Source organism: Onychostruthus taczanowskii, unplaced genomic scaffold, assembly GCF_017590055.1.
Source record: "Onychostruthus taczanowskii isolate IOZ18803 unplaced genomic scaffold, ASM1759005v1 scaffold4, whole genome shotgun sequence".
NCBI lineage: Eukaryota > Metazoa > Chordata > Aves > Passeriformes > Passeridae > Onychostruthus > Onychostruthus taczanowskii.
Window position 1 is genome coordinate 17,937,814 of NW_024501459.1, and position 13,043 is coordinate 17,950,856.

The 13,043-nt window shown below is 38.3% G+C and overlaps 1 protein-coding gene across 5 annotated transcripts in view; it reads right to left on the reverse strand.

The window, feature by feature from the left end:
- RUNX1T1 (RUNX1 partner transcriptional co-repressor 1) overlaps window positions 1-13,043 on the reverse strand; it is a 114,094-nt gene that overhangs the window by 27,750 nt on the left and 73,301 nt on the right. For all 5 annotated transcript variants that reach the window (XM_041412573.1, XM_041412575.1, XM_041412571.1 and 2 more), the window contains 3 exons: window positions 9,761-9,942; window positions 1,645-1,895; window positions 353-438 (listed from right to left, as the gene is read on the reverse strand). In XM_041412573.1, the coding sequence (XP_041268507.1) occupies window positions 353-438; window positions 1,645-1,895; window positions 9,761-9,942 (519 nt within the window). The remainder of the gene's footprint in view (window positions 1-352; window positions 439-1,644; window positions 1,896-9,760; window positions 9,943-13,043) is intronic.

The following is a 13,043-nucleotide window of genomic DNA, read 5'->3' on the forward strand; positions in this document are numbered from 1 at the left end:
CTAGTATTACACGGCACCACAGAGGACACAAGATGTAGTCCAGAACTGATACCGACAAATTTTACAAGAGCTAATAAATTCAGGAACAAATCCAAGCCCCAGATCCAGTGTTTCTAGAGAAAGTCCATTCCTCTTTTGGCAGACTGTAATAATTAGGATAATGCAGGAGACACTTATCAGCAAGGCCTGGCATGAACTATCTAATGGGGAGCATCAAGCCCTCTGATTTAATAAGCAAAGCTTTCAAAACCTGTCCTGGAATTCAGATAGGTTTTAAAATAAAAATTTTAAATTTCTATCTTAGAAGGCCTCTGTTCAGACAATTATACATAAGTGGATATTTAGCCCTTACGTGGTCAAGATGTTTCCACTCTTCTGCCCATTCTCTGTCTGTTAGCCTGTGATCAATCATTTCTTCTTGACGCGTGCCATGCAACCCTGCCAAAGAGGAGCAAATTATGTTTACAACATTGGAAGTCCTCTACGGGAAAAAAAAGGCAGAAAAAAAGAGCCTATAGACAAAAACATCATATATTACCTGTTCTAGCATGAGGAATGCCACCACTAAAAAAAAAAAAAACAAAAAAAAAAAAACCAAAACCCTTTGCTCTAAGTTCCCTTTAGTACTTTTCCTCACACAGGATGCTACTGTTTTGTCTATTTTAATGTCTTCAATTCTGTACATTCTGTATGTTGCAAGATGACCTTTGAAAAATGGGCATAGCTCTCTCTGACTATATATAATTATTATATACATAAATATAACATAATACAATAGATAATTTTTCATTTGCACCACTTGAAGTCATCAAGGCAATTATTTGGTAACTCAGTGCATATAATACTAGCTGTACATCAGCGAGCTGAAAAAATATTAGTATAAACTCAGTGTTATTTCACTAAATACAGTAATTACTGCCATGTCAACAGAGCATCATTAAGGGTTCATCCCTCCACAGATGTTTAAACAACATGTGGTTAAAATGTAGCACATATATCAGAGCAGCTGACAACATGATACAACCAAGCCAGTATTTATTATCAACACTCAAGGGGAACCAGCACTTGTTCTTTGCTTAGCCTCCTCTATACAGATGCTGAATATTTGTAAGTGTTCCTCTTTTACTGAAGATTTGTTTAAAACAAGGAAGAACCATAAGTGCAGATGTGAAGCAAAATCCAAGAGCATCAAGCATCCCATTAAACCAAACCATGCTGAGTGGGGTGTGGCTGGTGCTTCTGCTGTTCACATCCTCCACGCTCTGGACACGTCACACAAAAAACACTTCTCTGAAAGTTAACAACTTTCTTCTGCTCTAAGCTGAAATCCTATCCTCACAAATTTGACATTAGAAGAAAGATAAAAGGCTCTACCTATCCTTGCCTGCCATATACCTGAGTGTCCATGTCACCCATGCAGCTTTGAAAACACAGGTTCCTGCCATTTCTGACCCTCTTACTTAGAGACAAAATTCAATCCACTTTTACAAATACAGATCTGGAATATGGCAATTAGAAGCAGCTGGATGGACAAACAGCCATAAAAGCTATATTTGAACTGCAGATAAAAAAGTCCTGTTCACAAAATAGTTACAAGGGAAACAGAAACTTAAAAAAACAATGCAGAAAATCAACGTGCCTTACCCATAGGTCTGTTTCTGTCCCTGAGGTCCCTGTGATTGGGGTGTCTGTATGAGTCCCTGTAGTGGTGGGCAATGGCCATATCATCCAAACGATAATGCTGAGGTGGAGGTGGGGTGGGATGAGGCAGACCATTGGGCTGATAAGATATGCCATTATTTGGACTGTACCGCTGGCCTGGGCTAATAGTGCAGGGCCGCTTGCTTGGATGCTCTGAGTGCAAAGGCTCTCTGTCAAAGCCATTTTCTTTGGTTCTGAAAAACAAAGCAAAGGAACTTTAATTCACTTAGTCAATAGAGCTTGGGAACATGCACCCCCACCTACACATGCAGCTTCAGGAACTAAAGATTGTTCTTCACTTTGCTCCAAATGTGTGGTGTTGCAGAACATTTCATAACACTGCTGATTCAAAACATACAAAGGACTCATTCACCTTGTTTAACCATCCCTGCAACTTGAGAAATACTATCAGGGTGAGCCTTCTGACAGAGCCACCTAACAAGGGGCTGGAGAGCAAGCAGTCTTTGCTGAGATCACAGACTGATGGGGTAGGTACACATACATTTGCAGAGATGAAACCATCAACTGATACATGAAACTAGGGACCCAGAAATTCTTGTTTTCAGCAGTGCTATAGCTTATAGTCATTAGGAGAAATCTGCCATTCAAGAAATGGATTTTTTTTTTAAGAGGATGCCATAGTGAATGTCAGTGTGCTGAAGCTTACCATACCATGAGCTCCCATCAAGATCAGTGTCACACAGAGACTTTGGGGAAGAATCGACTCTAAATGGTGAGAAATGCATCCTTCAGAAATTTTTGCACCATCTGAGCAAAGGTGCTGTGACTATCATTAATTTGCAGGAAGATGTGGTTAGACTCAAGCCCTCAGTAATGTTCAGGATTTCCCACTCCATTACTCTTAGACAGGGGTTTTATGCTTAGGCAACTTGGAAAAGCTACTGAGGAGAAGGACAGGGTGTTTTTATGTTCCAGTAACTCTTCAATTAAATTCATAATCAGCTATTTCCAAAGAACTCTCTACTTGACACCTCTGCCTGAGAACCTGAACTCACTCTGAACTAATTCTCCATTAAAATGATATTAAAAAAACCCACAAACAAACAAGCAAACAAAAAAAAAATGAAAATAAGAAAAAAATTAAGAAAAGCTAACAAAAAAACCCCACAAAACAAACAAGCAAACAAAAAATACACCCTACAGTTACTTCAACAGGTTTACAACCCTTCTGGGGAAGTTTCATTTCACTGAAATATTTGGGGTTCTTTTAATAATAACGAATAAAGAAAACCTACAAAACATTAGTTTTGATCAGCAAGTTTCTTAGATATAAATATTGCAAACTGACCTTTCATTCCTCCCTCCAAAAACCTTTATTAAACCGCTCTTATACTCCAGCTTTTTTATAAAAGAACTTTATCCTCTGGAAGAAAGGGATGGCATAATGTATCATTCCTAGTAATAACACAATTTTTTGATGCTGACAGAAGGGTAAATGTGAGCAAATTTTCTTGTTTGCCTATTGTTAAAACCAACTGCTCTGCAACAAACCTTCCCCCAGAAACCAATCAACCACCCTCAAGGGAATGTCTGTGGGGAAACAGTGTATTAATTGTCACCCCTCAACAGGTTCCCATTTAAGGCAAATGAAAGGAAGGATGAAACCAAATCATTGCCAATATCCTCTGAGAGAGAGAATCAAACTAAGATCTTGTAACTAGCAATCGGAAATTAAAAGATGGGCTGCATTCTTTTCAGAAGGAGTGAAGCAATTTCTCAGAGATCTCACTAAAATTACTAATGCCAGAGAAGCTGCAGGTATATATATATATATATATATATTACTAAACTGTAATTTGGCAAAAAGGGAAGAATCTTTCACCAGCACAGCAGGACATCTATTCTTATTTTGGGCAGATATAAAAGGCATACTTTGCTGAACTGGAGCACGTACCTTGTTCCAAAAGAAATGCAGCACGGCTGTGAAAACTCCTAACCAAGAAAACCTGAGGTCCATCATATATTTTTTATTACTTTTGGCATGATGTACCTGCTTGCAATAACTCCCAATGGGTGGTGATGTTTCTGACAGCTCTTCAAGACAAGTTTGTGTTTAGTGGCTGGTGTGTGTTTTCTTTGCACATATTTACTCAAACGCAGTGTGCCAATCTTCCAGTTGTCAAAATACTATGCAAGCAAAAGAAATTAACTTTTCTGTCTGTAAAAGCAAACTAATAATTCACCTAAGTCCTTTAGTATTACAGTTAGAATGCTCTCTAACTTAGATGGGTAAAAGTCAGAAACAGCAAACAATTAAATAATTCATTGACTTGATCACTGAGATAAAACTGGGACAAGTGGGAATTCAGTTTTCCTTTTCTGAACTACAGCTTGATGTTAAAATCATATACTTTCAAACAAATGTATACATTTGCACCTAATGTATTTCTGTGGTATTTCTGTGTTTTTTAAGAATGCTTTGTACTTAATCACCTTAACTGGAATGCACTGGTTTAGCTTGGAAAACACACCAGCATATTCACTGAACTCTGACTAACATAGAAACTAACATGACTATTGAAAATATATTTACTGAAATGATGTTTTTCTATTATGCTGGGTAATGGCTGCCATGTCTTTTCTGAGTGTAAAAATTTAATTATACAATTTGTTGTTATATTTTCTGCACTGACCAAATAAACAGCTTACCAGAATACCAGAACGAAACTGTACATGAACTCATTTTATGTTTCTGACCACATAAAAATATATTAAAAGGTAACAACTTAGAAAACCTCATCAGAACAGGAATTGCTGCCAAATTTACTATATATATATATATATATGTATATGTATATCTAAATACACTGAATATAGTGAAAAAAGATAAGGTACTGAAGAGTGCCATAATTCAGATGCTCTGAATTTGACCTACTAGTCTGCTTCTGATCTTAGTCCTACTCATTATTTTAGGTCTCTCCCCCTTGGGGCAACAGCATTTTCCCAGGTGCCTGAGGAAGCACTCCTGTTTCCCAGTAACTGGCGCACCCATGTGAATAGTAGTTCCAAATATAATACCATCACAATTTTAATCTGCTTTCATCTGATTTTGCAAAGTAACCAGAAGCTGTAGAGAGGAAATAACAGTGAATGTGTAGGAAACATAACTGACACTTTTTTTTTTCCTTACTCCTCTTGGTCACATTTTTCTTGATGTGTCTATAAATCAACACTGTTGTTTGGAAAATGAAGTCCTTCAGCTATAAACACACAAGGGGTCATTTTGCTTGAAGCCATTATTTACTCAGATTAAAGACAGCAGAATAGACACTACTTTTTAGCCTGTAGGCATTTAATAGAATTTATGTTGTTTGTAGGTTGTGATTTCAGTTTTAAATTATTGCAATTTATGGATAATTTCCTGGGTAGAAAATCTGACCATGCAAAACAGCCTTGGCTAGAAAATTAGGTTTCACCTGATCAAGAGTATTACACAAATTTCAAAGAACACTAAAGTCAGCTTACAAGAAGGAGACAAAGCTTCTCATCTATTGTGAGCATTGTAAGCATCTATCATACTATTTGTGCAAGATGCTTTGACTTAAACTGACTTCCACGAATAAAGGTTTGATGAATGAAACAAATTATAATGCTTTGCTGGAATAAAGTAGCTGTTTTTAATACTGTGTTACAGAAAAAAAAATTACTTTTCTGCCTTGCTAACAGTTCATATTACAAAAATTCTTTTAAAATTCCTCATAATTACACATGGCATACAAGGAGGACAGATGCAAAAGCTGTGAGCATCCTTCACCTTACTGAGATACTGTGGAGCCTCTTCAACTAAGATTTACCTACCAGTATTATCAAAGTTTATCTCTGTGCCCAAGTACCTTCGACATGTATTTCATGTCATTGGTTCCAAGTCACTGCAACCACAACAGCACTTTCTAAAGTCACAATACAATCATGGCCACTTCTGTTTTCTTCTCACTCAAAATAATGCTATTCTAACAGAATTTTTTGTTATCCTATATCCACTTTGTAGAGAACTGTTATAAATGTAGAGTCACTATATGACATGCTCACGTGCCATCAGCCCTTCCAGCAAGCTCAAAGGGTGAGCAATTAGCACAAAGTTTTTTTTTGTTAATGTATTTAAAATCATGTGATTTATAATTCATTCACCAAAATAAAAACTCACTGCCGTCCAAGTTCCTTTGCTTTACTACAGTAGAATATAAACCCCAAAACTTGTAAACAAAATACAGTCAACACTTTGTTCATAACATGTCATGAACAAATTACCAAAATGTGTTGTCTCCTCAGGTGTCAGTTTTCCTCTCTTGCAGTGACTGATGGTTCCCAGTGTTATTACAGAAACAGATTGATCTTTTTAATGAGCTAGTTTAATAGACTCCAAAATCTCACCGTGGCTGCTCATCCGTGTCAGACCATATGCACCAAGAAAACATTCAGTAAAACACAAAGCTCGGCTGTCAGATTGCTCCATAAAACCTCACATACAGTAGACTTAGATATGCAGATAAATAACAAGAATTGGAAAATGGATATGCAAAAAAGGTTCTGAAATTATAAGCAGAAAACAATACTGTATGTGGATTTTCTTCAACAAAAAATCATGAGACAGCTGTGGTTACATGTAACACTTGTTCCACCTTCTTTGCCTAATCCTCTACTGTACTCTTCCTATAGTGGAATTAATGGTATGCAGTTACCCACACATTATATACAATGCATGCTTGTGTATAACTATATATCTGTACATCTATATCATATACCTTGGGAAATCAAAAAGATACCACAGTTTACTTCAGTAAGACACACATCTTCAATCAAAATTACTCCAGCTGCACTTAGTTCTCCTGGAAAGATGTGGCCTTTGAGCAATTTTTTTTCATTTACTAGTCGTGGAGTCACAGTAAACCCATCCCTGAAAGTACGTCTCCTATCTTCTGCTGACTTTGTATTAGTATATTTGAAAATTACCTATATTTCTAAACAAAAGATATATATATTTCCAGATTTTTCCTCATGCTCCTCTGTAAACAATTAAAATAATTAATAGTGTAATGAGTATAAAGCCAGTATTGAAACCAAATACAAACAAGTATTTGGTTTCAATACTCACTCAGTCTAGGCATGTTCTGCCTCTGAGGACAGTTTTTTGTGGTTGATTTACTTACATTATCCAAATTAAAAGGTATGCAGACTCCAATTCAGTAAATTTAAGGATCTTTCCAAAAGCATCTTGTTCTTTTTACTAAATCTGTTGCACAAATGTTCTTGAGTGCACAAGACAACTCCACTGAACTTGGTTCAGCCAACACTATCACATTTTTTTTTCTGTATAGCTTTTATTATAGTCATAGGCAATGGAGAAGTAGATGTGACTAACCAGTGACAGGGTTGCTTGACACTGAACAAAACCAACTTATTTTTTAAGCTCAAGGTACCATTCCAATGAGCGCACTGGGCAGTCTCTTTTCAGGTGAGCCTTTTTCACTACAACAAACAGTTGCAGGGTCAAAAAAAAGGATGGGCTTTTCTGAAATACCACTTCCCCAGAACTAAGGAGCGGAATTTCAGGCTGCAACTGACAGAAGCTGCTGCACCTTGGAGTGTGCAGGCCAATGGGACACCCCATGCTACACCCTCCCTGGACCCTGGGAATTCAAACACTGGCTCTTACCCACAACAATGGAAGTTAAACTGTCTACCCCTTACCCCAAAAGCTGCATTACTCCCCAAGTTGTTCACAGCCTAAGAGTGACTTCAGTTGTGAAGCCAATGGCTCTTGACTTTGCAAGCAGAGACTCAGGAATTTTAAGAGCACCTACATATTTTAACTAAAATGAAATGCTGAGAAGAAAATTCATAAACTATACCCAAATCTCTCTAGGTCTGGGCCTCAGTTTTAACTAAAAGATGAAGGCTGACTTTAAAATCCAATATTCTCCTGATCTCTGGTCCCTTTATATACTAATCTTATGTCCTTTTTGTTATAAAACCAATACAGGGTTTTTCCATTACAAAGTTCTTGTCCTAGTCTCTACCTGTATCACCCATCTTCTCCCTCACAAGCAGGACTGAAGATAACACAGGTAAGACAGTACTTACTACAAAATAACCAAATTCAACACTGTCAAACTGGCTCTCAAAGAGAGGGAGCATTATTTCAAATGCTAAGGATGGAAAGCAAAGGAAAGACTTTATTTTGCATTTTTCCTTTGTGGCCTTATGGGAAGTATGAGTAATACTCCTCTCTACTAACAGGGGGGAAAAAAAGTGAGTTAGGGCTGTCAGGAAAGCACATCCTTCTTCTTGTCTGTATTCTGTCAAGAAATACCTCACTGGCTTATGAGATAATTTCATATGTGTCTATCTCCTTGCAGGAAAAATGTGGTGTCTGCTACTGACACCAGAGTACAGCTGACATCGAAGTTATTCACAAGACATTAAGAGGCCTTTTTAACAGGTGTTTTGGTACACTACTCTGCAAAGACTGAGAATATACAGAACTGCCCCAAGGTGCTAAATTTCAGCTTTGGAAAAATTATTTCATTGCACATAGTAAGAAAATACAAGTAAAATGTCCAAAAATTAGTCATCTTTCTGAAGTGCAGAAACATGCTTGTGTTAACCCCAATATCTTCCTCAGTTTGGTCTAGTTGTCTGAAAAAACTGGTGGAAAGAGGATAGCTACATATAAAAAGAGCTTTTCTGCTTGTACCTTAATTTTCTTGCTGGTCATAGTGATTTTTCTGAAACACAATCTCAGGCAAACTAATTTTAAATACTTTCACATCTTTTTCTATCTAATGGCGATGTGACTATAAATTTTACTGTTCACTTCTGGCTTTGAAAAATCTAAATTTTTACTATGAGCTTTCAGACTTTGTTTTCTCTTTATTTTTGTGTTATTCAAGCTTTTTCCAACACAAAAACGTCACCTGTACAAAGTTATGAGGCTTCTTGACTTTGAAAAGTATCTTTTTCATTTGAAAGATAACTAGGACACTTGCATACCTCAGGCATACAGTGGTATTTGGCAGAAAAGCATAATAAAAGTTTCCCACACTATAAAACCTATGGCAAACAAATCAATGAAAAATACAATACCTGAGTTTCCCAAAGGTAAAATGTAATGCCAGTTGAATTTCTAGCATTAGCATAGGAAGGCAGTTAAAAGTAAATAACCACAACAGTAATTTCCTTGTAACACTAAACAAAGATCTTTATTCCAAAAAATAAAAACTGTTCCATACCCCTAAAGCCACTGTACTTCACACACATGCATTCGCTTGTCCCATTTCTGCATGGACTCTCCTCAGCTCAACCACAAAACAGATTGCAGTGAACATTTCTCCTCTTTGAAAGAAATATCCTTATGCATATTCCATGTACAGATATGGAAATATGGCACAACAGGAGTCAAAGCCCTGAGTGTGCTCTGGGGTTTGCCTTGTACTTCCCAATATAAATGCCTAGCGACTCTCCTCACATTTAATGTTGAGTTCAACAAAACGTCAGAGGCAAAGGACTTGCATATGGAGCTGGCATGATCTGCTGCTTGGCACGTCATGACAGAAATACTGTGCACAAAGTACTACAGTACTGGCTGACCATTACTTCTGTGTGGATATGACCACAGTGTGTTCTGAGGTGACTGAATCAGTGTATGCATGTATTATATATATATACTCCGGAATATATCTGTGTACATAGCTCTCTCTATACATATACATGTAAGTATGTATATGCAGATATGCATAAGCAGGACCTGTTATGAAAGGGCACAGGGAATGATTTGAAGCTAATAAGAGAGTAGATTCAGACTAGGAAGAAATTTTTAATATGGAAGGTGGTGAAACACTGGTTTCCCAGAGAGGTGGTGGATGCACCATCTCTGCAAGCATTCATGATCAGGTTGGATCTGAAGGACCAGCACCTCCCAGGGAACACCACCCGAGTATCCCCCCAGCACCCACGCTCACGCTGCCCCTGTGCTGGAGGAGCTCAGCACTCAGGCCCACAGACCCTCCGGGCAGGGCAGGAAAGGCACAGTGCTGCTCACCTGTCTGGAGTTCGCCTCTTCCCGTTTTCGTTCACATCGAGAAGCAGCTCTGAGGAGTCAACAGGTGAGGTGGTGCTGGCATCCAGAAGCAGCTGTTCGTGCTGGGCGAGGTACTGGGCTGGGTTCTGCTTGGCTAGCCTTGCACAGTGCAGCAGCTCCCGCTGCAGCAGGGGCAGATTGGCCTGCAAGAGTGCAGCACGTGTTAAGAGGGCAGCTTGCAAGCAGTTTCAACAGAGGTGAAGAAGAAAAATCAGAAATCAGAGGAAAGCCTGCTTTGAGTTGAAACTGTTGCCATTATTCCCAGCTAGGTTTGTGGTTAGCTGCCTGAAAGCAGGCAGCCTCCAAAAGCAGCTATAACTGTACTAAATATGCATGGAAGGATGGAAGCTTACCAAAAATATAACAGAAAACAGTAAATGCTGTGAGAAAACCAGGTCTGAGTGCCACATCTTTAAAGAGGGAAAAAGCACTGTCTTGGCTGACTTCTGCTTTCTAACTGTCTAAAACCTGATCTCCTATGAAGCAGCTGTTTTCAACAAGTGACAATCCTTTGTTTCCCATTCAGACTGCAGTTAGTACTCAGAAAATGTCTGAAACCAGGGGATCTGCAACTCTATGAGCTGCCTCGGTCACCATCCTTTGAGGGCCTTGGGGAGAACAGGACTGAGAATAGGACTGCCCTCAGCTTTCCCATGACACTTGCAGTTGCACACATTAAGATAAAGATTACAAGAAAATCTCACGTTCCAGAGCTTCAGTTAATCACCCGGAGGGCTACAATCCTCCTCCTAGCCAGATGTAGCCTGAAGGATTTCTAACTGTTCTTTCATGGCACCACTGGGACTTGGGTCAGGGCCTGGAGATTACCAGGACTCAGACAAAGAGAACTGAAAATTCTGGTTGATCCCTGGGCAGCACATTTTGCCCATCTACTGCAGTCACACTTAGTCATACGTTTTGCCAGAACAGGTGGAACCGTATGTCCCTTCCCTCTGCAGAGATAGTTGCACATTTTGGGAAACATCTTCCTTTCCATCTCCTTATGGAATATGGAGGTCTTTTCAGACCTACACAGAACAGAAATATTTTGTGAAAGAACCAAGTATCTATTTTCTTTTGGTTATCAGAGAGATAGACTGACTGACTGTGTTGTAAGCAGGGTTTTTCACTTTTTTTCATTTTACTGCTTCTTTAAAAAGCTCACACAGAATACGTGTCAAGACCCAACTACATCAATTGCCTTGCATGGCAGAAAATAGTTAGAAAAGTCCACATATATTTACAAGTAACATCTGGAAGAAATAAAAGAATCAGATCTAGTATCTGACTAGTGGTACATACTTAAAAGATGTATCATCACATCTCAGCCAGCCTGTGAGGTAGAAATGTGAAGGTCCTACTTAGGATGTGAGTAATGGAAGATGAAATAACACATTTGTGCTCCTTATCCACTATCACAAACAAAAAAGGATCTTTTTAACGCATAGATACTCCTAGAGACAACCAAATTTTGAACCATTCAGCAAAAACTGTGATTTATTTAACATGTTTACCTTCTCCTAAAGAAATGTTCATTCTTGCCCTTTAGCCATAAGCACGAACATTTGCAGATAAATTTATCTAAATAGATTGAACAGATTTTCTTTGCACAGAACAAGCACATACAGCTTTTAATATGTTTATGAAAAGCAGATACATTCAGTTGCTTAATTTCTTAGAAGTTAGTATAGAAAACTATGATTGACATGTCTTATAATTTGGGCTTGTAATAGCACAAAGTAATATTTGAACAAATACTTAACTTGAAGTCAAGAAAAGCAGTATTTAAAAATTTATGGTTCAGCTCAAGTATTTTCAACCTGCTCAAAACATTATTCTAAACAACCTTTATCGAACCATATATTAAGAAATAATTAGTTTCTTGGGAGAAGATTAATCAGGACCTTTCTATAGGTAGGTCAAGTGTGCAGACTGCTTCTGGTCACCATGGCCCTGATACACAAGAACTAGTTTTTGGGAAGATAATGAGAACTAATCTTGAATGCAGAATGAAACATCAGTATTCTCCCTATTGCAACTCGAGCGTAGAGACTCACAGAGACTCTGAAACCAACGTGGCCTTGGACACAGAGGATTGTGCAGAGGTTCTGATCTGACAGCAAAGGCAGAACTCCACACCTGCAGCAGCACAGTGCTGCTGATGCCTCTAGACAGGCTTCTGTACCTCTGCATGTGAGAGATACAAACCAGTTCTCAACCAGAAAAACTCTGACTGCAAACAAACATGACATTACTGGCTTACACCACCCTAAATTGTCACACTTCAGTGTCTGAAACATGTTCCACTTTTGGCTTGGATTGGGCCTTATATCCTTCAATATTTATGCAGTATCGTAGCCTCCTCTATCAGCAACAGCAACAGAAATATTTCAGTCTTATAATTTAAACTGAAACGGCTTCATTAGAACATAGTACAAAATTAGGTTTTGATGTATTAAAAATGAAAGATTTAAATTGAGACAAATTTGTTCAGAGAGCCTGAGTAACTCAAAATTATCAAATCATATTTATACTGATGCTTAAAACAAATATGCACAGCACATCTATTGAGAAATGGTGTTGGCAGTACTGAACACATACACCATGTACCACTTAATTTTAAGAGATTAAATGCTGCTTGATATTAATATAGAAAATATGCACAAAAAGGCCAGTGAATGTTTCTGCAGTTGAATGATCTTATCTTCCTCTGAACCAGAATTCATAGAAAGATAAGTAAGTCAAGGTCTTTTTATTATCTGTAATAGATCAGCGCTCCCTGGCGTGAGGCACTGCACAAACACATGGTGAAGAGTAGCTTCTTTCCCAGAATTTTTATTACAGAAACACAAATATTGGCTTCTGTCTGCAACGTAGCGTTTGGTAGACCTAGCAATCTGTAGTGGATCTAGACCAGACAGGATATACAATGTGTGAAAGGTTTCAAAAAGGTTTGAGTGACTTGCCTATAATCAGGTAACAGAGAGAGGCAAAGCTGGGAACAGAAAATAGGTCTGGCTTCAGGACAATTCTTTGGGACAGAAGAGACTGCAGGGCCCAAGAGTCTCTCTCTTGCTGTGGAGCATGGCTGAGAGCCTAACTCTGGTCCTGAAAAGTGATAGTGCCATGCTAGCACAGTCTTGAAGATAAAAAAGCCTCTTAGCTAAGATTCCACCCCAGATTGCTTTGGTCGACAAAAAATACATATATAAAAATTACATGTATTTGCCGGGTGTTCCAGCAA